Source organism: Macrobrachium rosenbergii, chromosome 35 (assembly GCF_040412425.1).
Source record: "Macrobrachium rosenbergii isolate ZJJX-2024 chromosome 35, ASM4041242v1, whole genome shotgun sequence".
Taxonomy (NCBI): Eukaryota; Metazoa; Arthropoda; class Malacostraca; order Decapoda; family Palaemonidae; genus Macrobrachium; species Macrobrachium rosenbergii.
The window spans coordinates 4,431,602-4,458,802 of record NC_089775.1 but is presented as its reverse complement, the minus strand read 5'-3'; the positions used below and the strand labels follow the sequence as shown (position 1 = coordinate 4,458,802).

Genomic DNA, 27,201 nt, shown 5'->3' with positions numbered 1-27,201 from the left:
AAAAGTATCGAGTGAAATGATCGGTACAATATCTCTCCTGTCATAATCAATATATGTGGTTTCCTTTGAAGCTGTACGTACAGAAGATTAACATTGCTGTTGCATGATAAAAAGCACTGGGAAAGACGCTGGAGAACAGGTAAAAAAAAAAAAAAATCATTTACCATTGTCAGAAAACTGTCCCAGAGAATTTGATTAATTCGTTTATGAAAGCTTGGCCGATGACCAGGCACTGAAACATATAGCCTGCTCAGTGCCATTGGAGGGGATTTTATTGTAAATCCACAGTACAGGACGAATGTCTTGCAAACAGGAAGACGGGCTTTACAGTGCATTAATGGATTCTGAAAGCATCCTTACACTAGCATCAAATACAGATTCTGGAGAGTACCACAAGAATTAGGCACCTCACAAGATCTAGACTGGAGGCAGTTCCTAGCATGTCAGAACAGTTAATGTTAGTTTCCATCAGGGATCAGTAATGAATATGCTAGAACAAATCCCAAATTCAAAGCTTCTTGACATACCCAAAGCTTTCTGGGTTTATCTCATAAAATATATCTGCATGACAATTAACATTCATTTTGGAACACAGTATCATATGCCTGATTTCAGATGACCTCAGGGTGATTGGCAGGGTTGAATGGCTCGGCCAAAGTTAAATTTATGGAATATTAAGCGAGGTACAATACTCAAGTACAATTTATTTAATTCCAACAAATGTCAATAATGGAAAACATTATTTACAAATATAACTAACGCCTCTCTTCGCACGTAAAAATTGCACGTTCCCTACTGTTTCTTCTGCTGCGAATCGTAATATTCAGAATAATCGTATTCTCGGAAGGGCACGTCGAAAGTCAAAAGGCCGTAGTCCCGTGCCTTTTCAACGGCTATTCTGAGCTCTCTCAGTCTTTTCTGACAGATATTGGTTTTTCTGAAATGAAGGAAAAGGCGCAAATTATAACACTGATAACGCAACGATGCTTCGAAACAGTAAATAAAGATTATGACTACATGGCCCAAACAGGATGTGATACAAGTTCTGCATTAATTTGAGAAATCCTCGTTATGTACCAAGCTGACAGTAAGGGAAGGAAGGAAGTAGAAGAGAATGAGTCGAAAGAATCAATATTATTATTTTTCAGATGAACCCTATTCATATGGGAGAAGTCCACAAGAGCCACTGACTTGAAATTCAAGCTTCAAAAGAATATGGTGTTCATTTGAAAGAGGCAACTGGAAGGTAATGGGGAATACAAAAAGAAGAGATCAGTTAGAAAATACAAAATTAAGTTAACAAATTAATAAATAAATAGATAAAAACATAAGTAAATTATAAAATCCTAAGAAGAATTGCTGTAGGGTAGTAAAGGATTCCATCTCGCTTGAACTTTCGAGGTTCACAAAGCTGAGGAATGAGAACATGAAGAGGTGACTGTCATACGTGTCTGCTTCAAGTGAAGAAAGTCGAACAACAAAGGCACTTACGAGTCAGGAAGAATCGCTCCTGTGTATGGGGAGATGAACTGCTTCAGGAGTTCTACATTCTGATAATCCACAACAAGATACTCGTCACGACAGATTGGGCACGGGCTCCCAGTGGATATCTGATTGTTGCGCTGAAATGGGAGGAGATTCCACATTAATGCGGCGAAGTTAAGCGACTGATAATGAAGAAAGGTAAAGTTGTAAAAAGAACAAAAATTGAACAATGAAACGTGGTCACCAAAGGTACAGACGAAAATAAAATAGGCAGTCCCCGTTTAGCGGCGATCTGGTTTTACGGTGCTTGCCTAGCGATGACAATAACTGGGTTTTCGGCACCAGTATGCGCGGTTCCCGCTTATCAGCACCGAAAATCCCCAAGGATCGGTGCTATTATCGCTGATTTTCGGTTATCGGCGATTTTCGCTTATCGTCATGCCGTCAGGAACAGAATCCGCGCCAATGACCGGGGACTGCCTATAAAGGTTTTATCATTGGTCACATGACTGAAAATTTACACAGGGTAAATGGAAAGGCTGTTAAATTGTAAAACTTGCATTCAAAAAGAAATAACTTAGTAAATAGATTTATCAATAAGCTGACATACAGTACAGTACTCATAAATAAGCAACAAAACTGAGATTATGGAATTGGTTCAGACAAGTGATATTATTACACCTTCTCAGTCTGATTCCTAGCTGGGGTCACTGTTATCAGTTAGTCTTTTCCAGGAGTTAAAATTTAGTGTCCGCCTTTTGTCTCCCTGCCTCACGTTGGTGTCGACTCATGGGCTTTCTTTGACATTTCAGTTTTAGCTGATCTCCTGATGGAATCACTTCCCATCCTATCTTCTCTTGTTACTCCATCCACTCACCTGAGTATCCTCATTTCTATTTTCCTGAGTGGTGCCTTTTCTAGCCCAAACACTAAGCAAGTCTTTTCAGCCTAACAGAATACAAGTACACTCTGGGATACCCTTAGATGATGGAGAACTTTGAGTCTGGGAAACCATAAGAATGAAGAGAACTCCAAAGGTCAGTGAAATGAGGAAAGAAAGTCTACAACTGTGAAATCACAGGATTTATGCTGGCCGGCTTCAACGTGGACGATGTGGACAATGTTTTAGAAACACAAAGTGCCTTCAGACTTTCCTTATTATCATAATGCAACTGTCTTAAGCATAAGGTTCTAGTAAATGGAGGCTCCACTGAACATTCCTGCTCAGGGTGTGCATGCAACTTGGTCCTTCATCAGGATAGAACGTTTTTATCGTCCCTTCTCCAGATCAATAGCGAAAAGTACAACTGGGAATAAAACCTAAATATAGTGGAAGTGAAAGTAAGGGCCACTTACAATGCAAGTTTTTCTCGTTTTCTTCGGAGGAAACTGACCCTTGAAATTCCTTCGGTACTTCTTCCAGACTGGGTCGTCCCCGTAAGTTGTTTTGTAAGCTGTGGGATTTAGAAAAAATATTAATGAATTTTCTTATTTAATACTGGAGGTAACTGTCTGCATTCTTGTCAGTTAAAAACAGAGATATTATACGAATGAAAATAACAGAAAAACACAAGGGATTTTCAGGTGCCTGAGTAAGTTGCAAAAGATAGGACTCAGGAAATCCCTTTGAAGCCAGAACTAACCACTGCTCTGCAAATAGCGGATGCTCATCTCGACCGGTATAACTCGACTCCTGTCTTTTTTGGGGTCGATCTCTTGCTTGGCAGTTTCTTCTCCTGCTTCTCCTGCTTCTTCTGCTGCTTCCTGCCTCAACTTGGCACTAGTGTAAAGACTGCAGCGTGGGAGCAAGCATCCTGGAACCTGTAAAAAATCAGGAAAGTGGAATGAAAGGCCATTTTTCAGAGACCTGGTCTACAACCTTATAATTCTGCACATTGCTTTTATAAATTCTTTCAACAATTCTTTGCATAAACTGCAATGACTTCAATTTCCTTCCAAACATTTTGAGAAAAATGGACTGCCTTGCAACTTGTATACGATGACAAAAACCCTGTTTTGTTACCTTAAAAACCTACATTTGATATGAAAACTACGCTTATGATTACAATAAAACCGACTAAACTTGAACAGCGACAACTTACTGTTTGAGCACTGGTCGTTTTCATAACATGACCGAGACCTAGAATCCTCGAGCAACCGATTAACAACGAGCGATTCATCTCTCGCGGTTGGCTCTACAGCTTCCCAGACGACCAAATACCAACGCAACAGCAGTTCTTTTTCTAAATGTTGTACAGATATCTTTATTTCTGTTGAGTGTCCTAAAAGGAAGAATTAAAATCCATGAATTAAATATTTCCCTGGTGCTCGCACCAACAGAGTAAGTAAATGAATAAAATGATGAAATAAAGTGGATCAAAAACATACAGAATGGCTCTAAATTGAATGCAGATTTGTATCTCTTTACTGTTTATACATAGCTCTGTCTGTCTGTCACTTTTCCTACCATTCCTTCTGCTTTCTTTACTGTACCTCCTTGCATATTCTCTTTCTTCCATCATACTTTCCACCCTCTCCTGACAACTGATTGGCAGTGGAGCTGTGGGGGTTTCCTCATGTTTCACCTTTCAAACCTTTTACTGTCAATTTCCATTTCAGTGCTGAATGACCCAATAGTTCCCAGTGCTTGGCCTTAGGTGTAAAGTCTGTATTTAATTCAATTCAATTCTTATTCAAGAACAAATACTTCAAGCCAGCTTTGCTTGGGAGGAAGCGTGATAAATTCTCTGTACTTCTCTCTACTTTGTGGACTCTGCTTGAATTTCAGCTTGAAAAACAAACTGAACGTATGAGTTTGTGGTTAAAAAATGAAGCTAATAATTCTTTAGTAAACCATCTTTTGTCAGTTTTATATTGGTACCAAAACCCACTAAAATAGTTGGCATATTTTGCGACCATCCTTTTTTGAATACACCATCATTGGCGAGCAAAGAGTATCAGAAAACAAAAGTGGACACAGATAAGACTCAATATCTCCTCTGCCTTGTTACCAACACACGGGAAAAGACAGGGCGTCTGCGTGTCTCGTATTAGACGATGTCGCCGTCAAGTGTTCCTGCTTTCGTCGACAGCCTAAATCTGTCTGCTTCCACTGCCTCATTCTGACATTTGCTATCGACGGTGTCAGTGCACAGTGAAGCTGTTGATGATGCCAGTGTTATAGGATGCCACTCGTGGATAGTTTTATTGTTGATGATACTAGCTACTGTGCTTCCACTGCTGATTTTGATTGCGCTAGATAATAACAAAGAGCCCTGCATGGAGGTATTGTTTATTGACAAAATCTTTTTTGAACAATACAGAAAAGGGTGTATATGATGCAGCATGGGTGAGATGACCTGAGAAATTTACAGTCTTTTGTTTTTAAGTTTGTAACGTTCATTCCTGAGGGGCTGATAAAAAACGTAACATCCACGGAGCTTTTCTGCATAAAAATATTAACAGAAGATGGTAAAATTTAAAAGTTATCTCACCTCTACTGGGTCATATCCACCCTTTTCTGTACTGTTCTGTCAAAAAATTTCATTAATAAACAATATCTGCATGCAGAGCTCTTGATTACAATTACCAACTTGAAAACAGAGCCCTCAGGGAAACTAGGCCATTCGGCACTTTTTTTTATCAACATTATAAAATTAAATTAATATATATATAAAATTATCATTTACAAAATTTAATTTCTGACTGCAAACACAAATGTTAGAATGGCCCAATTTTTCCGTTGGATCATATTTTCCCTAACAATTCACTCATGGAATGCACTAAAATGAACGGGCCCCTCTTTCATAGTTAAAAATTACACAGTTAAATAAAATTAACATAAAATGTAAAAATACCTTTGTGTGACTTCCAGTACGACTTGCACTGAGTGGTTATGTATAACATATACAAATGTTTACAATGTGTAACCATATTTAGTATTTTCAAGTTGCAGTTAGTCTACTGCTCTACCACCCTTTTATATTTTTCATGAATGCAATATTCATCTTCAAAAAGTTATGAATGCTTTCTGAAACGTCAACTTCATTCAGCCAGTCATACAATTCATTTTATGTTCTGTCTTGCAGGTGGCTTAATGTCGTTCAACTTTGTATCCCTGAGTTCGTCAGATGTGGTTTTTCCTGCTGTCAACACTCGTGGAAGAGACCGTCTTCATCTTCGCACTTTCCCTGCTCATTAAAATCTGGTAAGTTTTTGTGTTTTAGATTTAGGCATCGTTAACGTAACCTTAGAAAGTGCATGGTATTTTATTTTGTATTATGGGGTTACCATGGGGTGCTATGTTAGGTTAGGTTACTGTGGTAGCTTGTGTTTAATGGGTTTATGAGGTGTGGATCATACTGCCCATCTCAACCACATAAATGTATTAAAAGATGGGCATGCTAAGATATATATAAATATAATTCTTTGGCTAAACATATAGAAAAGTGTATATAAAGCAGTACAGGTGAGATAATCCGAGAAATATATTGAGATAATGAAAATTTACTGTCATTTTTAATATTTTTTACATTCATCCTTGAGGGGCTGGTAATAAACATGGCAGAAGCTCCGCAGGGGTGCTATATTTAGAACCAGCCCCTTGGGGATGAAAGTAAAAACATAAACAAAAGATGGTAACTTTATCAAATTATCTCGTTAATTTCTCAAGTTATCTAGTCTTTGCTACATTAAATAAACCTTTTTCTATATCTTCAGTCAAAAAATTATACTAATAAACGATATCTTCGCACGACTGTCTCCTTTACATTTACCCTTGGCTATATTTATGTTTTTTTTTATGGCATAATTCACGAAGCCGTTTGTATCCCTCGGTGATGATGACAAAGACGGTGGTTCTTTTATTTCAAAATAGCCTACCAAGTATAAATCACCCATTTTTCTCATCGATCTTAAATTGTCATTGTATAGGTAGGATGGGAATGTTGTCTATTATGACAGGGTATTTAATAAATGAATTATCACATTTTATAAAGAGCATTATCAGAATTTTATCAGTGCCCATTAGGCTAGCCTAGAAACATAGGCAGTAAATGCATGAAGATAGTGTCTGTTAATGTAATTCTTTGACTGGAGAATAGAGAAAAAGTGTATACAATGCAGCGCAGGTGAGATAATTTGAGGAATTTACCGAGCTAATGGGAAACACGCCATCCATCGTTTATATTTTTGCTCTCATCACAGAGGGTCTGGTACTTAACACGGCGCAGAGTGGAACTTCTGTCATATTTAGTACCAGCCCCTCAGAGATTAACGTAAAAACACAAATGAAAGATGGTCAATTTCTCAAATTACCTTGTTAATTTCTTGAATTAAACCTGTATATACTACATTATATAAACCATTTTCTGTGTTTCTCCAGCCAAAAAATTATATCAATAAATATCTTCGTAGGGATGTCTCCCTTACATTTATCCTCGACTTTATTTATGTATATTCTTTATATGCCTTAATTATACATAAATACCACTTAAGTCAGCTTAGTGGTATCGATTATTAATATAATTTTTTGGAAGAATAGAGAAAATGTTGTATACTGTTTATTTAGTAAAAAAATCATTCTAAAATTAACAAGGTAAAGAATGGAATATAGAATTTCAGGCCAAGCCTGCGCTGCGCTTGGGACACCTCTCCTTCGCACTTACCGCCTACGTCATTCAGCGCTGATAGATGACGAAATCTCTTATTTTAAAATTGTCTGAAACAACTTTTTGAATCGATCTTAAGAAAGAGAATAGGTAGAAAGGAGGTGCAGTGAAAGGAACTAACTTAGGGGTTGCGGATATTATATGGCCAGACGCGCAGAGGGCATTAATGTAACGCCTACAGTGCACAGCATGAGGTGCACTGCTGGCACTATCCCGGCCGCCCCCGGCGGAACCCAAATTAGGGCACCGTGCCCCTGGCTGAATCTTAGTATTGAATAGATCATTTAAAATGCATTAATTATAGATAATAAATAACCTTTAATCATAGGATAATTAAAGATAAGTACCTGTCATTATTATGTACATCCCCCGCCCCCGCCCCCAGGCTGTCCAAAATACCCCCGACCCCCTCTTCAAACAGGCATAAAAATGACCATCTCACAGACCTAAATAAATAAATATTAATGATTTTATTCCTATAATATGCCAAATGGGGGTCGTCTAGACCTCCATATCGTACAGGGTATAGGGTATATTGGGCACTCGTGCCCAGCAGCCCCTAACCTGCCGGCATCCAATGGCCCTAATCACCTATTTAAGGCTAAAATTATAAGTTATCATCACTTTATAAAGTATAAATCAGCTCTTAGAACAATATATTACCCGTAAAGTAGTCGAGGAGATGATTTACGCCAGAAAACGTCACGAAATCAATCAATCAATCGACTCGTTCAGCGAATGTAAACATTGGGTGGGTCTGGCTGAGACGTGGCCTTTGCAACGGCACTTCCTTCTTCGTGATTGTTTGCTTTTTCTTTCGTTTTTTTATTATTTCTTTCTGTTATTTCTTTCTGTGTCTTCTTCTAAATATGGTATAATGTTTCTTCTTTTTATTTTTTATATTATTTTAACTGAATAAAGACGAATTATTTTTATTTTTGTCCTTTTCGTATGATTGTAGTAGTACAGCTACTCCGCTTCCGTGTCTGTTCGTGTAGATTTTTTCAGCTTTTTTAAATTATTTCTTTCGTTATTTCTTTCTATCTCTTTGTCAAAATGTGGTTTAATATATCCTTTATCCATTCTCCATTACTTTTACTGAATAAATACTCTCTTAGTACTTTATTAGTGTCTATTTCAAAAGGTTTTTGTAGTTCAACTACGTACTTTTGTGCATTCCTGGAAAAATAAACAATAAATACATTAGATCTTCTTCTGCAATTTGCGTCTAATATATGATATTCATTTTTAACGTTTTATTTCTTGCCCTGAACAAAATGGCTGATGGCGAGTGTTGTATATTTACTCTTCTCTAATTTCTCTTTTTCATTTCTTGTTTATTTCTTAAATTCCCTTTATTCTTTAATTCATCTTTCTGCTTACGGTCACAATATCTAGTTTTCATTTGTAATTCATTTTGTCTAGTTTGTAATCAGGTTTATCTCTTGTGTATATTTTATATTTTATACTTTATTGCTGTTTTCCACCAATTCCCACCTTCTTCTTCTTCTTCTTCTTCTTCTTCTTCTTCTTCTTCTTCTTCTTCTTCTTCTTCTTCTTCTTCAATATTTCTTTATTGATTTCAGTTCCTTAGTGTGACAATAATTACACTTTTTGTGGCACCCTGTATATTCCTATATACCCCACTTTCAATTCTTTGCAAATTTTCAATAATTGCTTTTGTCAAGTTGCGTTGCCTTTGCAAACAGCTCATTTTTTTATTTTGTTTTTCAATATTTTTTTAATATGTTCCTTTGGCTTCTAAGTTTGATTTTTAATAATTTTATTTATACTTTAGTCATCATACATACCAAATTGCAGCCCTCTAGCCTCTGTAGTTTTTGTTTAATTTAAGGTTAAAGTTAGCCATGATCGTGCTTCTGGCAACGATATAGGCTAGGCCACCACCAGGCCGTGGTTAAAGTTTCATGGGCCGCGGCTCATACAGCATTATACCGAGACCACCGAAAGATAGATTTGTTTTCAGTGGCCTTGATTAGACGCTGTACAGAAAACTCCTTTTTTTACTTGTTTTATTTGTAATCTTTATGGTTTCTCCCCGTAGGGGGGTAGTACTGTCAGTGTACCCCACGTGGTGCACTGTAGGCATTACTTAAGGTTCTTTTCAGCATGCCTTCGGCTCCCAGCTGCAACCCATTACATTCCTTTTGCTGTACCTCCTTTCATATTCTCTGTCTCCCATCCTCTACTAACAAATGATTCGTAGTTCAACTGCTTTGAGGTTTTCCTCCTGTTACACCTTTCAAACCTCTTATTCTCAATTTCCTTTTCAGCGCTGAATGACCTCATAGGCCCCAGTGCTTGGCTGTTGGCCTAAATTCTGTATTCAGTTCAATTCTGCTTTCTGCTATCACCGAGGGATCCTTAGTAAAGAATCGTTTTTGAAAATGTTTTTTTTGTAAAGCTCTCTCTCTCTCTCTCTCTCTCTCTCTCTCTCTCTCTCTCTCTCTCTCTCTCTCTCTCTCTCTCTCTCTCTCTCTCACTTTGTCAGTTGCAATTGCTTCTGGAATACTGCAGTGTTTGTTCGTTCCTGACCCGACAGCTGTTTCGACCATCAGCGGCCTCCTTCAGGGAATCTGTAGATTAACAGGGTATTAAACTGGTATATACCCACCCAGGTGGAAGCTCCTTGGGATGCCGTGTTCAGTACTAGCCCCTTGGGGATCAAAGTATTATATACATCCATTTCTGTTATTAATGTAATTTGTCGGGATCAAATCTGAGGAGTCATTATATACACCCATTTCTATTATAAAAATAATTTGTCGACCACGCAATATAGAAATGGGTGTATATAGTACTTTGATCCTCCAGGAGCTAGTACTAAATACGGCATCCCAAGGAGCTTCACTAGTCTAGGAATCAAAAGTACTATATACACCCATTTCTATAAAAATAATTTGTGGGATCAAAGAAGTAGGTGTATAGTACATAGCCCCATTTCTTTTAGTACTAGCCTCTATTGTTTCTATATTGTTTGGTCGACAGATTATATTAATAAAAAAAATCAGTGTATGTAATACTTTGACTCCCCAGGGGCTAGTACTAAACACTGTGGAAGCATCTTAGGACACTGTTTAGTACTAGCCCCTCGAGGATCAAACCATTACGTACACCCATTTCTATTATTAATAGGATTTGTCGTCCACACAATATAGACATGGGTGTCTATAGCCTAGTACTTTGATCTCCCAGGGGCTAGTACTAAACAGGGCGTCCCCTGGAGCTTCTGCCACGGGTGGGTACATACCGGTTAATCCTGAATTCATAGTCTGATTACTTTCTGATATAAAGAAAGAGTTCAACCATAGAATTATATAAAAAAAAAGAAAATTCAGGGCTATTAATTGTATGGAATCTGTTTTTAATTATAATTTTTAATATTTTTACTATTCTCAATATTAGTACTGTCATTACCATTATTATAACTACTATTTTTAAATACTTCTTCAGCAACTGTGTGGATACTGATCTCACGTACCTAGATTGAGCTGAAATAAAGGATATTATTATTATTATTATTATTATTATTATTATTATTATTATTATTATTATTATTATTATTATTATTATTATTATTATACAAAAGTACCTCTGATAAGTACAGAGTGAATTGGAAGACTTGGCTGAATTGATATTCAAGAGAGAGAGAGAGAGAGAGAGAGAGAGAGAGAGAGAGAGAGAGAGAGAGAGAGAGAGAGATTAAACTTCTCTCTCAAACTCCCCAAGGCATTTTCATACCTATAGGGTCCTCAGCTAAGTCTTGTGCAAACAACAGAAGCCGTTATTTCTAAATAACGGAAGGGGAATAAGGCCCCACCCCGTTCCTTCTCGCCCATCCCATTGTCTGCCCATCAGACAATGAGTTCGGGGTGGGTCCTCGCCCCTCCCGTAATCCCTAGGGGCCCAGTACGTTCCCATTCCACGGTTCCAATGTTTTCGTAATATGGTGAATTGGGGAGAGTGTTTATGCTAAGGGAGAGAGAGAGAGAGAGAGAGAGAGAGAGAGAGAATGCAATGAAGTTGGAAAAATAATTCTTATTCTTGACAATGTGAAATCAAGAATATTATCATTTAAATACTTGCACGGGCTCTTGCTTTATGGGATACTGTGAAACTCTCTCTCTCTCTCTCTCTCTCTCTCTCACACACACACACACCCGTCCAGGTATTAATAATAATTGATTTTATATAAGGTTTGATAATCTGTGCCAAAATTACCATTTATAATCTGAAGACCAGTTGTCAAAATTATTTTGTCTTACTATATATGTATATATATATATATATATATATATATATATATATATATATATATATATATATATATATATATATATATAGAGAGAGAGAGAGAGAGAGAGAGAGAGAGAGAGAGAGAGAGAGAGAGAGAGAGAGAGAGAGGAACCCCCAAAAAAATCCTTATAAAAAAAATAAAAGCAAAAAAAAAAAAATTCAAGAAATTCCCTGAAGAAATTCAGCGAGAAACAACACTGTTGTTTCGGTCTGATGAGAAACAACACTGAATTATGCATCTCTCCTGAGAGTCCTTACTTTTTTTTTTACTTATCTTACTTATAAGTAACTGAAGAGATGACTTTGATAAAGAAAAATACTTAAGAATGATTTCACTGACTTGAATAAACTCCAGATAGTTGAGATATGAGAAAAAGAATGATGGTTTGGTCATGTGGAGAGAATGGGGGATAAGGCGGTGAAAGGATTGAGAGAAGGCTTGATAATTTTAGCTACAACTGGAATTGGGTTTTTTAAAGGAAGGAATGAGACCGTTAGCCTCATACTGCTTATTTTAGTGGTGGTTGCAACCACCACAGTTGTGTAACTACATACATACACAGCTTATAGACTATACATTGTGTATTGTGTATACACTCCATACACACACAAATACACAATCTTTCACAACAGCTTACACAAATAACACTTATGAACAGGGCACAGGAGACCAGCATGAACACTCTCCCCCATATTACCAAAACATTGGAACCGTGGAATGGGAACGTACAGGGCCCCTAGGGATTAAGGGAGGGGCGAGGACCCACCCCGAACTCATTGTCCGAAGGGTAGACAATGGGATGGGCGAGAAGGAACGGAGTGGGGCCTTATTTCCCCTCCGGTATTTAGAAATATCGGCTTCTGCTGTTTGCACAAGACTTAGCTGAGGACTCTATGGGTATGAGAACGCCTTGGGGAGTTTGAGAGAGAAGTTTAATCTCTCTCTCTCTCTCTCTCTCTCTCTCTCTCTCTCTCTCTCTCTCTCTCTCTCGGTTGTTTATTCTTTTGAGTAAACATTCTGTTTCCTTATCCTGCCCAAAAAGGAATATTGATTCATAACGAATGAGAGACACGGAAAGGCCTAAGTGTACACAGAGTCCTGTAGGAATAATTCATTCGCTTCTTACGGGAGTAGAGGTAGAATAGGAGTAGAAAAGAGGTAGAGAAGAGGTAGAATAGGAGTAGAGAAGAGGTAGAAATGAGGTAGAATAAAGGTAGAATACGTGGTTAGAATGCAGACTATGATATGTGAACTATTGACTGCAATACTGAGAAGCTTTCAGTCAAGGGTTTGTGATAAGTTTAAATTTTCGATTCTCTCTCTCTCTCTCTCTCTCTCTCTCTCTCTCTCTCTCTCTCTCTCTCTCTCTCTTCTTCTTCTTCTTCTTCTTCTTCTTCTTCTTCTTCTTCTTCTTCTTCTTCTTCTTCTCTTCTCTATTATCTGGTCCTCAGGGTCAATTATGACCTTGACGTATCAACTGACAGGAGAGGCGACTGTCTCAATGGGAGCATTCAAGAGTTGTATGGCATTGTCCAGGTAACCCCGCCCCGCCCCAACACCCCCTTTTTTTGGGGGTCGTGAGTGGCCTTTCGTGTGACGTCAACAATTTGGCATAAATTAATACCCAATATGACATTCACTGCCCTTATATAGTGAGAGTGTTTAAAGACATTATAACTGTCTCTCTGTCTACCACAAGAGATCTGTTCTGAGACTTCTGTCTAGACTAGATAAGCGGAGACTCCAGCACTACAGGACTCGTCTAAAGGACCCACCAAAATGGGTCCTCCTCCTTATTCCCGAAATAAGGGGTACGTGAAGGTCAAATGAGGTCAGGAATTCACGACCTTTACTCGAGACCTTCTCTGCAGTAACTGGGCAAGTTTTGGGCAGGACCTTGGGGTCCCTATACCGTCAGAGAAGACGGGAATTCTGGAATCCGGGAATTTTTATAAAGAGGGTCGAGATGGGACGTTCCTGAACCCCAGGGACGTTATGTACCGTCCCAAAATGTGGACCAATGAAGGTCCCGCTTGCTTATAAATGGACCAGTGGTCTGAGAAGCAAGTCCGGGGCTGGACGACGCCATTTTAAGTAATATGAAGTGTTACTTATAAACTAAAACTGTTACACACAGGAAAATATGTATGGCTTCAGAGACGACGCCAGAGGAACTTCTCTATAAATGGCAACAGTCCTCTTTCAGCTTCAAGAAACATGACGTCACTTGACCTGTACCTGAGAGAAACACCACTTGAAGAAGACTTCAGCTGAGAGACAATACTGAAACATCATCTTCGCCTCCACGCCCCCGAGGGAGGGCGTCCAGGTGGGGCCTCTGCAGGAAATAAGCTAATTAGGCGCCGAATTTCCTCCTGAAGAAGAAGAAGTCTCGCTTTGTTTTGGCCAGGCATTGTGGTGGGAATCTCTCTCTCTCTCTCTCTCTCTCTCTCTCGGGAATGAGTCTCTCCTCTTAATTAATGGCCCTAATTTCACTCCCTAATCTCATTCCTTAATTTCACTCCCTAATTTCGCTCACTAATTTCATTTCCTAATTTTATTCCCTAATTTCACTCCCTAATTTCATTCCCTTAGTTTCGTTCCCTAATTTCATTCCCTAATTTCATTCCCAAATTTTATTACCTGATTTCGTTCCCTAATCTCATTCCCTAATTTCTTTCCCTAATTTGACTCTATAATTTGACTCCCTAATTTCATTCCCTAAATTTGACTCCCTAATTTCATTCCCTAATTTCGTTCCCTAATTTGACTCTCTAATTTCATTCCCTAATCCCATTCCCTAATCCAATTCCCTGACTCTATTCTCTAATTTCGTTCCTTAACTTCACTCCCTAATCTTATTCCCTAATTTCGTTCCCTAATTGCTTTTAACACTATTACCCTCGTCATGTAGAAGGTGGTTCATTTGTTTGTTTCCTAATTAGGTTGGGAGTCACGTTTGGCCCTCCCCCCCCTTCCCGAAAATATTAATAATTAATAAATTCTTTTTCGTTTTTATATCCGAGTTTTTATTTTTTTTTTTTTTTGTTTCTGAAACAGATTTATGTGATATCAGTTTTGGCTTCTGAGGAGAAATATTTATTTATGTATGAAACCTCTCTCTCTCTCTCTCTCTCTCTCTCTCTCTCTCTCTCTCTCTCTCTCTCTCTCTCTCTCTCTCTCTCTCTCACACACGCCCAGGTATTAATAATAATTGATTTTATATAAGTTTTGATAATCTGAAGTACAGTTATCAAAATTATTATGTTTTATTGTTTAATAATATGATAAACCATGTGTTATATATATATATATATATATATATATATATATATATATATATATATATATATATTTATATAATTTTAGGAAAAATATATGTTTTCTAAAATTTATAGAAAATCTTAATAAATTAGACACAAATTTATCATTTTTCCTTTCATGAATAAATTTTATTAATGCATTCAATCCCACCACTGAATTTTATTTTTGGGGAAAAATGCCCCCCAAAATTTATTTTAATTTATGTCTTTTTTTCCACACTCCATAAACATATAAAAACTTTCGCACCAAACCAGTCACTCTCCTGTCTACTTGATGTAAGTCACGGTTCATTATTATGTAGAGAGAGAGAGAGAGAGAGAGAGAGAGAGAGAGAGAGAGAGAGAGAGAGAGAGATTCTTGCTTCTGTTTTCCCATATTCCATGGAGAGAGAGAGAGAGAGAGAGAGAGAGAGAGAGAGAGAGAGAGAGAGAGAGAGAGAGAGAGAGAAATGAACCCATAAAAGTCGAGTCCACACAATGCAATAGACCTCTAAGCCCCGCCCCCTCCCCAGAGCCGTCAGCGCCGAGGTGCCAATTAGCCACTTTCATTCGGTCGACAACTTCACTCTTTATTTAGCGCATTCCCGTCCGCCAGCTTTCGAATTCCCGTCACACAGACAGGCGGACAGATAGGCGGACAGGCAGGTGCGGAAATATTGTTGTTGGCAGAATGGAAGGGCCGTAGTGGCCCTCTCGTTGGAATTCGGGAATGGAGCGGGGATGAGAATGAATGGGAGTCATCGTACATCGTCCGGTTGCGGTAATATGACTTGTCCAGTACCCGTTTATTGGAGAGATCATTCAAATTATGGTTTATCATATTCCGTGTTCCTCAGAGAGAGAGAGAGAGAGAGAGAGAGAGAGAGAGAGTAAGAAAGAAAGAAAGAGACAGGAGAGAAAGAGAAGAGAGAGAGATAGGGAGAGAGAGAGAAGAGAGAGAGAGAGAGAGAGAAAGAAAAGAGAGAGAGAGAGAGAAAAAGAGAAAAAGAAGAGAGAGAGAGAAAGAGTAAAGAGAAAGAGAGAGAGGGAGAGAAAAGAGAGAGAGAGAGAGAGAGAGAGAGAAAGAGAAAAGAGAGAGAGAGAGAGAGAAAAAGAAAAGAGAGAGAGAGAGAGAGAGAGAGAGAGAGAGAGAGAGAGAGAGAGAGAGAGAGAGAGAGGGAGAGAAAAGAGAAAAGAAAGAGAGAGAGAAAGCGAAAAGAAAGAGACAGTAGAGAGAGAGAGAGAGAGAGAGAGAGAGAGAGAGAGACATATCACAAAGAAAGCCAGCCTCAATTCCATACAAATAAATAAATATTTCTCCTCAGAGGCAAAAATGAAATCATACAAATCTTTGTTTCAGAAACAACAAGTAAAAGGAAAGAAAAAACTCAGATATAAAAACGAAACAGAATTTATTAATTATTAATATTTTCGGGAGGGGGGGGGTGGTGTTGTGGGAAGGGGAGGGGGGCCAAACGTGACTCCCAATCTAATTAGGCAGCAAAGAAACCACTTTCTACATGACGAGGACAATAGTGTTAAAAGCAATTAGGGAATGAGATTAGGGAATAAAATTAGGAATGAAATCGGAAGGAAATTAGAATGAAATCAGGAACATTAGGAGTGAAATTTTGAATGAAATCGGAGAATGAAATTAGGGAATGAAATTAGTGAGTCAAATTAGGGAATAAAATTAGGGAAGGAAATTAGTGTGTCAAATTAGGGAATGAGAGTAGTGTATAAAATTAGGGATTTAAATTAGTGAATAAAATTAGGGAGTTAAATTATGGAACGAAATTAGTGAGTGAAATTATGGGAAGAAATTAGGGAATGAAATTAGGGAACAAAACTAAGGGAAGGAAATTATGGAATGAAATCAGGGCCATTAATCAAGAGGAGAAAGAGTCATTCCTAATTCCAGAGAATCATTCCCGATTCCCAAGAGAGAGAGAGAGAGAGAGAGATTCCCACCACAATGGCTGACCAAAACAAAGCGAGACTTCTTCTTCTTCTTCTCCTTCTTCAGGAGGAAATTCGGCGCCTAATTAGCACATTTCCCTGCAGAGGCCCCACCTGGACGCCCTCCCTCGGGGGGCGGGGGGAGGGAAGATGATGTTCCAGTATTGTCTCTCAGGTGAAGTCTTCTTCAAGTGGTGTTTCTCTCAGGTAGAGGCCAAGTGACGTCATGTTTCTTTAAGGTGATGGAGGACTGTTTTCATTGACAGGGAAGGTCTTCTGGCGTCGTCTCTGAAGCCATACATATTTTCTTGTGTGTAACAGTTTTAGTTTATAAGTAACACTTCATATTATTTAAAATGGCGTCTTCCAGCCCCAGACTTGCTTCTCAGACCACTGGTCCATTTATAAGCAAATAGGACCTTCATTAGTCCACATTTTGTGACGGTACATAACGTCCCTGGGGTTCAGGAACGTCCCTTCTCGACCCTCTTTATAAATTCCCGGATTCCAGAATTCCCGTCTTTTCTGACAGTATAGGGACCCCAAGGTCCTGTCCAAAACTTGCCCAGTTACTGCTTAGAGGGTCAGAGTAAAGGTCGTGAATTCCTGACCTCATTTGACCTTCACTTACCCCTTATTTCGGGAATAAGCAGGACCCACCAAAAGGAGGCCCCATGTTGGTGGGTCCTTTAGACGAATTTCTGTAAAGTGTTGGAGTCTCCGCTTGTCTAATCTAGACAGAAGACAGGAACAGACAGATGTCTTATGGTGGACAGAGGAAGCCATAATGTCTGAAGGTTATTTAGAAACGAACTCGCCTACATAACGCAAGGAGAGAGAGAGAGAGAGAGAGAGAGAGAGAGAGAGAGAGAGAGAGAGAGAGAGAGAGAGAGAGAGTCAGTCAGTCAGTCAGTCAACCCAGCCCATTAAGCAATGAGTTTTAGTGCGGATAATAATTTTAAATTGTCAATAGACAGAATCAATACCAGCAACATATTTAACGACTGAAGTCTGGTCACGCGAACACCTGACACTGCGTGAGCGATGATTCATTGTTTTGGACAGAAACCATAGGAACCAGACAAGGTACCAGGGGAACCAGGGAATATACCAGAGGAGGAACCAGCCACTAGACTGAGGAGCACTCTGGGTAATTAATAGTTCAGTGGCTACGCACGAATGTGCTTAAGAGTAAGCATTTACTGACATATGTGTGTACATCATTCCATAATTAATAGTATACTGGGTTAGACATTGATTTACTTAAAAGGGTGTATGCAAGGACACCTGTACATGATTGTACACACACATACACACATCTCGTCCCTGTTTGGTGGACAGAGTTCAGAGGTGCCCACCAGGCCCCTTGTCCCTAAATATAGACACAGAAGCCTTCAGGAAATTTAAAAACTATTGATGTTTATAAACAGTCCATCTTCAAGTGAGCTCAGTCACAGACCACCCGAAAATGTCCTGGTTTTCAAACAAAATCTAAATCATTGCTTCAAGACTAATGGCGAATTAGCCTTGAATTGTTTTCAGGAACAATTGCACAGCCTTCTGGAACAGTATTGTTCCACTTCCGCCCTGCGGGGAACAATCTTATTTCAAAATGAAGGGAAGGAAGTGACTGAGATTTTTCACAGGAGGTGAAAATCTCTTAGGGATTGCAATGGTCTGGTGACGTCACACAGAGAGCCCTAGGAGTTTGGGGGTAGGGGGATACGTCCACAATGCCTTTGAACACTGAATGCATAATGCACCCATTAAGAGAATGGACTCAGGTGTCATTTGATGCGTCAAGGTCACACTTGACCTTGAAGGCCAGAGAATAGTGAGGCGAAGAAGAATGAGAAGAATAAGAGGAAGAAGAAGAATAGACACAGGAGGAGGAGAGAGAGAGAGAGGAGGGAAGAAGATATATATAATGAATGGAAAGAAATTTAGGATCAGTTGGTCTCGACCTTTTGAGGATGACGCCCACGGACGTTCTGGTAAGCTGGACTCTCTCTCTCTCTCTCTCTCTCTCTCTCTCTCTCTCTCTCTCTCTCTCTCTCTCCCAACTTCTGAATATATCTTTCAAAGCTGAACTTGACAAATATTTTGTTTATGTCTAAAAGTAAATTCTAGTCTTGCATATCACCTTAGACCAACACAAATTTTCATAAGTGAATCATAGTCTTATATTTTGCTTTAGCCCAATAAAAATTCTCAGCAAGGCTCTGTAGGGATGTAGTTGCGAGCCCCACACCTTCGTCTATCCTGATGGCAACATGTAGCAGTCAACTATCTTATATTCTTTCCATTTTAACAATTTTAGGTCCTGGTTGCCTTGGCATGTGGCGTGGCTGCTGGAAGTAACAATGGCTACGCCTATTCCACGACTTATAGCAGTCATCTTGGACCCTACAATCACTCTGGCTCACTTGGTAATACCTATGGCTCCCTTGGGTATAAAAATGGATCCCCTGGGTATAAGAATGGCTCCCATACTCCAAGTCATTATGTGAAGAAAGTTTATCACACCCATGGCAAAAGGGAAGCTGAGCCATACCCCTTTGGTTATGGGTATGGCTCCCATGGGCATAAATATGGCTCCCATCACCATCACTCTGGCTCCAGTGGGTATAAAAACGGCTCCCATACTCCCAGTCATTATGTGAAGAAAGTTTATCACAGTCATGGCAAAAGGGAGGCTGATCAAGGCAAATGGGCATGCTGATCACATCACTCTGGCTCATGGGTATAAAAACGGCTCCCTCCCAGTCATTATGCATACTCAAGGCAAAAGGGATGCTGATCCATACCCCTTTGGTCATGGGTATGGCTCCCATGGGCATAAGTATGGCTCCCATTACCATCACTCTGGTTCCCATGGGTACAAAAACGACTCCCATTCTCCCAGTCATTATGTGAAAAAAGTTTATCACACCCATGGCAAAAGGGAAGCTGACCCATACCCTTTAGCTTATGGGTATGGCTCCCATGGGCATGGCTCCCATGGGCATAAATATGGCTCCCATTACCATCACTCTGGTTCCCATGGGTACAAAAACGGCTCCCATACTCCCAGTCATGTGAAAAAAGTTTATCACACCCATGGCAAAAGGGAGGCTGACCCATACCCCTTTGGTCATGGGTATGGCTCTCATGGGCATAAGCATGGCTCCCATTACCATCATTCTGGCTCCCTTGGGTATAAAAGTAGTGAAGCTTAGAACCAGTCGACAGGTGTGGTTGATCTTGTGAAAGTAGTTAGTAATCTTTTGAGAAATATAACTTTGCAAATTGATTAAGTGTTTTATTCGAGACCTTTCTTGAGAGAGAGAGAGAGAGAGAGAGAGAGAGAGAGAGAGAGAGAGAGAGAGAGAGAGAGAGAGAGAGAGAGAGAGAGAAATGCACAAATCGGAGAGAGAGATCCACAAATTGGTGAAAGAGATGTTGTATACACAAAATGGAGAGAGAGAGAGAGAGAGAGAGAGAGAGAGAGAGAGAGAGAGAGAGAGAGAGAGAGATCCACAAATTGGTGAGAGAAAGAGCGATCCACATATTGGTGAGAGAAAGGGACCTACAAATTGAGAGAGAGAGAGAGAGAGAGAGAGAGAGAGAGAGAGAGAGAGAGAGAGAGAAACATTTGCTCCAGGTTGGATTGGTCAGATAGTTCCACTTTAGTCCACCGCCTACGCTTGGCTCTGCCGTCCTCCCCACACCCACCCACTCTCTCTCTCTCTCTCTCTCTCTCTCTCTCTCTCTCTCTCTCTCAATAAACCTCGGGTCACAAGTAATTGCAGGTGGGTCGAGAAATCGAGACGTGACCTGAATTATTCCTGTCAGGTCAAAGGTCAAAGTTGGTGTCAAAATTCGTGAGGATTTTATTATTATTATTATTATTATTATTATTATTATTATTATTATTATTATTATTATTATTATTATTAATTAATTAATTAAGAGAGAGTTATAAGGTGGTCTGAATCCGTGGAGAGACTGGGAGATTATCTGGCTACTATCTAATAAATAATTATTTGTATAATTATGTATTATTTTAGATACTGTTACAAAATCTATATTTTTAATTACATTTATAAGATTATTTATAATTACATTTATAAAATTTCTTTTTGAAAATAATATATATGAATCCTTTTGTAAAATAATTTGTTATAAAATAAATTTTAAATTTATTGAGTCTTTCTTGGGGGTGAGGCTGCAAGCCCCTAGCCTTACTCATAGGCTGTTTAAGGAGCTTATGCAGTGTAGTGTTCCCGGGACTCCTTTGTGATCACTTGACCGGCTTATATCAAACTCATGAATAAAATTTCTGGTACATCTTTTGACTTGCAAACGTTTCAGCAGCATCTCGTTTCAATCTTGAGGTACTGGGGCGGGGCTTGTGTGTAATTTTAGGGGTCCTAAAAAAATTAGCTTCTGAAATTGAAGGCAAATGTTTTCCACTCTTTTGAAATCAAAAGTGTCATTTTTGCTTTGAATATTCTCTTCATTAAACAAGAAATAGATTGAGTTTGACCTTTCCAATTCCCCTTAGATTTAAGGGTCATTTCCTATACCCTTTTTCCAATTCCCCTTAGATTTAAGGGTCATTTCCTATACCCTTTTTCCAATTCCCCCTAGATTTAAGGGAAATTTCCTATACCATTTTTCCATTTCCCTTAGACTTAAAGGTCATTTCCTATGCCTTTTCTCCGTTTCCCCTTAGTTTTAAGGGCATTTCTTAATCAAAATTTCCCAAGATTTTAGGGTCATTTCTTAGATTTTTCATTCCCTCAAATTTAAGAGTCATTTCCTGTTCACTTTCCCTTAAATTTAAGGGTCATTTCCTGTGCCTTTTCTCCATTTCTCCATAGAGTTAAGGGTCATTTCTTACACCCTTTTTCCACTCAGATTAAAGGGTCATTTCATATTCTTTATTTCCATTTCATTCAGGGTTACATGAAGAGAAAAAGGACTTTCTTTGAAATATATCTTTATTAACACATTTCCAAAAGACCAACTATTGAGGAACAGCTAGTTAACAACATCCGGAGAAAAAACAGACATAAACGAAGCGGCCATTTTGAATTTTTTGGTCACGATTTGGCCAACGAAGACTCTGAAAATAAAAGGTAATTGCATTAGGATATGTTAAGCTAGGTTAAGGTTAATTTAGTTTAAGGTTAGTTAAGGTTAAATTAGGTTAAGGTTAAGTTGGGTTGAGGTATTGTAAAGTTATTTTTAAAAAAATGCCTCTTAGCATCTTTCTAGAGTGGTGAAATCGTACGAAAATGAATGATTGTCACATAAACAAAGAATCTCTGATAGAATGAGAAACAGCACTTAATCTCTAACCATGTATGTGCATGTGCCGACATCCCCACCACGGCACCCAATCATTTGCCTTCCCTTGAAGTCCAGCAGTCGCCCCCGAGATCACGGAGAGGAGAGTACACATCTCTGTGTCGCCTGGGTAGACGCAGGTAACGGGCACCTTCCTTCAGGATGCACCACGGGATTAAGGTCATCGCCAGCCACAGGGACACCGTCAGGAGAGCTGCAGGAGGTTCCTGACCTCTGCGGCAGGAGTTGTGGTGCTGCATGGCAGCCAGTTCCTCTCCTGGAAGGACCGTAGGAGAGGTTAATTTCTGGATTTTGTTTTGGGGGTTACGTTGACCTCATTTATGATGAGGTTTTAGGTTAAGTGGCCTGGTGATTAGATACTGTGGTGGTAATCTTGATTTAAAATGGCCTGGGGCTAGCAGCCTCATCCCAAGAAATCAGGAGCTGAAAGATTAACTCCCTCTGGTTGCAGCCACTGTAAAGGAAAAGGCACATAGAGAAAAATATGTTCTAATTTATATTTTATAGGTTTTTTTTTCCATTAGAGGGTGTGGCCTTATGTCTTCTTGTTTTTAGCAGGTCTCTTGGGATGAAGTTACTAGACCCATACCTCTTTCTCCATGTCTTGAAAATGAAGAATCTGAGTAAAAGAACAATACAACCCTTTAGACCTTTTGGAACTGCCCACCTCCCAAAGCAAATATTACAATAAATAACCTAAATTATAAAGGAAACCTTAGCCCACCTCTCAATACATGCACAGTGGCGTTGATTGGCTGCGTGCAGGTGGACGAACAGGTGTACGTCCCGGAATCGGTGACCCGGGCATTCTCGCGCACCAGCTTGAGCTGGGTGACGGGGATCGCCGTGTCCTCCCCGGGCTTCTCGAAGGCGTGGGCCTTGGGAGTGGACTGGGCCAGTCCTGACCTCGTCCAAGACAGCAGGGCCGGCAGGGGGCAGCCATCCACCTGGCACATGACCTCCAGGCGACTCCCGATCTGCACGTAGACCTCGCGGCTTGGGAAGATGCGAGCGATTGCCTCTGCGACAAGAGGAGAGACGATGTATATTCCCTAACTTGACCTAGTTTGACCTTAACTAACCTGATGACCTGACTTAACCTAACATACAAGAAGAGACTTAGGTGGGTCAGGGAACTTTCATTTCCCAATCAGTATCATCAATCACAATAAGACTGAAAACAATAATATTATTTGATAAATAAATAATGATAATATATCTATACCTGGTCTAGATTTGCCAGTATCACACATTGAACTTTTAAGCTATAAGTTGTCAAGTTTAAATAATTTTATCAGGAAAAAATGGAATTAGTTCATTCAGAGACTTAGGTGGGCCATGGAACTTTCGTTTACCCAAAAGTATCAATCACAATAAGATAGAAAACAATATGAATTAATGAATAATAATTAATATATTATTTAGCAGTGACTATATACACATCAGTATTGATCTGGTAAGTATCCACCTAAAATCACCTCTAAGGTGCTAGTACTAAACATGGCGGAAGCTCCTTGGGGTGCCATGCTTAGTACTATCCCCTTGGGGATCAAAGTATTATATACACCCATTTCTATATTGTGTGGTTGGCAAAATATATTAATAAACGATATCATTGATCCCCATGGGGCTAGTACTAAACACAACGTGTTTAGTACTAGCTCCTCGGAGGTGACGTGTAGGTGGATACATACCGGAACCATACCCAGTTCAAACTCATCAATTCCTCACCTTGAACTTTCAAATTGACCTCCAGGGTCATGGGGGGTCCTGTCGACACCTGGCACAGGTAACTCCCGGCGTCTGACTTCCGTACGTAGTGGATTTTGAGGAACCACTGGTCCCCTCCCGGGTTTATGGGGACGTAACGGGTATCAGATGTGTACGTCAGAAAGGCGTTGGTCAGCAGGCGCGTGTCTTGCCCGCGTAGCCATGATATCTGTGGGAGTTACACAGGGTGTGGGTTGGTACGTATACCTAAATATACACACGTACTGTACACGTACGTATGTTGGTTACATGTATGTAACCAACATACGTACGCACATGCAGATATACTCACAAGCGTGTAAAATACGCAGAATGAAACTTACGCGCAGAAGACGCGCACGTATTACACATACACTCTTTACACAGATTTAATTTTAGACAAACGGTTCCTTGGGTTTTAATGTACTGTCAGAAACAGGAATGTGTATGTCCTTCACATCCTACAAACAAGTGTCCTAGGATACATGTGCATCCTTACATTATTCTGGAAGATATATATCCTTTGTATCCTGCAGACAGGTGTCCTAGGATATGTATGTATCCTTACAGTCTACTGGAAGGATTGATACTATTTGAGCAGATTGTTAAGAAATATATTTTTATAATTTCTCCCACTACGGACTTGATATCCCCCTACGTAATGTTATATGGGATTGGTTGATTGGAATGGTAAGATATATGGTGTGGGTGGTATAGGTAGATTATGATGCCCAATTTGGAAATGAGATTTGGTTCGTAATATGAAATAAGTCTATGAATATGTCAGATATTTGAAAGCTAAGAGAGATTGTTTGTTTATTTGTGTATGTGTGTGTGTGTGTGTGTGTGTTTGTGATGCAGACATACCCCCAGACAAATAACAGGTATATGGTGTGTATGGTTTGAATAAGTATGGTGTAGATAATTGGCAAATGTGCTTGGAAAATATCATTCCCGAGCAGGAATATTCCTGACCAAGTTCGAGTCTTATGTTTAAGCCCTGAAGTCACGTGACTGGACTTTCTGATCAGGAATATTCCCGATCAGGAATATTCCTGACCAACGTCAAGTCTATTTACAGCCAGGGAGATTTTTTCTGTGCATTTACAGCCAGACAGGTATTCCTGACCAACTTCAAGTCTATTTACAGCCAAGAATAATAATAATAATAATAATAATAATAATAATAAGAAGAAGAAGAAGAAGAAGAAGAAGAAGAAGAAGAAGAAGAAGAAGAAGAATGAGTATAGGAAGAAGAAGAAGAATAAAAGAAGAATGAGTATAGGAAAAGAAGAAGAAAAGAAGAAGAAGAAGAATGAGTATAGGAAGAAGAAGAAGAAGAAGAAGAAGAAAAGAAGAAGGAGGTTAAAACCGCTCACCGAGTGATTCCTGAGGTTCCTGACGATGCAGGGCAGGACAGCCGTCGTCCCCTCCACGACCTGCACGACGGAGGCGGCGCTGCTGTTGTCGTTGGCGAAGGCGGGGCCTGTGAGAGTAGAGAACTGTATGGGCGGCGCCCCCGGGTACAGGGTGCTCCTGTTCCTACCTGGCGTGCCTCCTGTAGGTCATAGCAAGGGCGACCTTTTGTAGGAGTTCAGTCTCGCGCTCCGGGATTCGAGTCTACTCACGGTCGAAGAAGGGGCCGGTTCGGTTCCTGCTGTGAGTGGGGTCGAATCCCGGGAGAGGAGGGCAGTAACAATATATATATATGATATATATATTATTAGCAACTTCCTCAGAAGGACTGAACTGACAAAACCTTATGATTAAAAAATTCCTTATTAAAAGCTAAGGTCAACCTCAGATCAAGGGCAAAGGTCAGGGAACCTGTGATCCCTTTTTAGTAAAGTATAAAGATTTATGAAGACTTATAAAGAGTCTTTTTGATGTTGAATTTAGATTGTGATGTCACTAAAAATATTCCTTTTGATGTGACCTTTGCTTTGAGGGCGTTTGTGTGTTTGTTAGCTAACATCTAAGGATTGTGTAATGCTTTTGACTCTCTCTCTCTCTCTCTCTCTCTCTCTCTCTCTCTCTCTCTCTATTCCTTTGGTTTCATTAAAATGGATTTCTCTCTCTCTCTCTCTCTCTCTCTCTCTCTCTCTCTCTCTCTCTCTCTCTCTCTCTCTCTCTCTCTCTCTCTCTCTTGTTTTGATCAAAACCTTATGACATTTACAATTTATAAACTTTTGTCACTGAACAATTTCTTTGGTGTTATTGTTATTACAATTGCCAAAAATAACAGTTAAGGTCAGAGGTGACGAAGTTGTTGTTATTATTATTATTATTATTATTATTATTATTATTATTTTTTGGATGAGGTTGAGCCTCAAGACCAGTTGCTGTTCAGGTCAAGTTTCTTCTTGTTTATAAAAAAAAAAAAACTGGAATTAAGGTCGATTCTTAGGACAGAAACTGTGTTAAGAGCATTTGGAATATTTTGTTGACTGAAAAAGGACATTTATATTTACGTCTGTGTGTGTGTGTAAGAGAGAGAGAGAGAGAGAGAGAGAGAGAGAGAGAGAACGATTCACGTAATTAGTGCGATCCTCTACCACCTCCTGTTTCTCCAAAGAAAGTCAGTCCATGTCCCTACCCCAAAAGTGTCCCGTTTACCCCCAAAAAATAAAAATCACCCGGGGGTACTGGCAGTGGAGAATTAGGGCCCTCACTGGAGAGGGTTGGGTTCCTAAAAACCCGGATTTGCGTTCCCTGGCTGAATGGGCCAGTTGATTAGGGGGCGAGAGAGCGTCCCTGAATGGAATTCCGGAAAAGGGATTTGATTTCAATGGTTGCTTGATTGCTCTTAATGCATTCACCTTGCAGTCTTGCAGGTGGGGGCGGGGAAAGTCCCCACAAGTTCCCAGAAGCCTCAAAATTATCCAAAAATTCCCCAAGAGTCCCCAAAAGTCCCCCAAAGTCTTCAAGAATTTTAAAAAGGTCTAAAAAAAAACCCCAAAGTCCCCCAGAAGTTCTCAATGTCCTCAAAGTCCCCAAAAGTCTTCATAAGTCCTCAGAAGTTCCCAAAAGTCCCGTAGAGTTGTGCATTATTTAGTTTTGAAAAATAGTTGGAAACACCTTTAGAGTGTGATGTTGATTTATCAGTATGTTATGTTGGAGGGTTATGACATCGTGCTGTAATTATATAATATAATATATATATATAGTATATATATACATATAAATATACATATATACATATATATATATCTTAGAAATAATGATATACAGCTAAATCAAAGTGAATATAAGTAACACTGAAATTGTGCACTTCCTTCCTCCATCATCCAGAGAGAACTGGGGACTTCTGGGGACTGTGCAGACTTTTGGGGACTTAATGGAGACTCTGGAAACATTTTGGGAA

At 39.5% G+C, this 27,201-nt stretch overlaps 3 protein-coding genes across 4 annotated transcripts in view; 1 reads left to right on the top strand and 2 right to left on the bottom strand.

The window, feature by feature from the left end:
* Positions 1-687: 687 nt before the first annotated feature.
* On the bottom strand, positions 688-7,939 carry LOC136856405 (small ribosomal subunit protein mS40-like). The gene is made up of 6 exons (XM_067134249.1): positions 7,818-7,939; positions 3,588-3,767; positions 3,129-3,306; positions 2,842-2,939; positions 1,492-1,622; positions 688-937 (listed from the first exon to the last, which is right to left on the bottom strand). The coding sequence occupies exons 2-6, from the start codon at positions 3,663-3,665 to the stop codon at positions 793-795; spliced, it is 630 nt and encodes a 209-aa protein (XP_066990350.1). The 5' UTR covers positions 3,666-3,767; positions 7,818-7,939; the 3' UTR covers positions 688-792.
* Positions 7,940-19,504: 11,565 nt separating this feature from the next.
* Positions 19,505-19,951, top strand: LOC136856255 (zinc transporter 7-like). The gene has a single exon (XM_067133948.1). It carries the CDS (start codon positions 19,505-19,507, stop codon positions 19,949-19,951), a length of 447 nt encoding a protein of 148 aa, XP_066990049.1.
* A 1,746-nt stretch (positions 19,952-21,697) lies between these two features.
* The window catches only part of LOC136856229 (muscle, skeletal receptor tyrosine-protein kinase-like), a 79,251-nt gene continuing 73,747 nt past the window's right edge, over positions 21,698-27,201 (bottom strand). Inside the window, exons 3-7 of one of the 2 annotated variants that reach the window (XM_067133920.1) lie at positions 25,217-25,395; positions 23,820-24,027; positions 22,813-23,109; positions 22,080-22,344; positions 21,698-21,843 (exon numbers count right to left, since the gene is read on the bottom strand). In XM_067133920.1, the coding sequence (XP_066990021.1) occupies positions 22,121-22,344; positions 22,813-23,109; positions 23,820-24,027; positions 25,217-25,395 (908 nt within the window). In that variant the 3' untranslated portion in view covers positions 21,698-21,843; positions 22,080-22,120. The remainder of the gene's footprint in view (positions 21,844-22,079; positions 22,345-22,812; positions 23,110-23,819; positions 24,028-25,216; positions 25,396-27,201) is intronic. The other variant, XM_067133921.1, reaches the window with a different exon arrangement.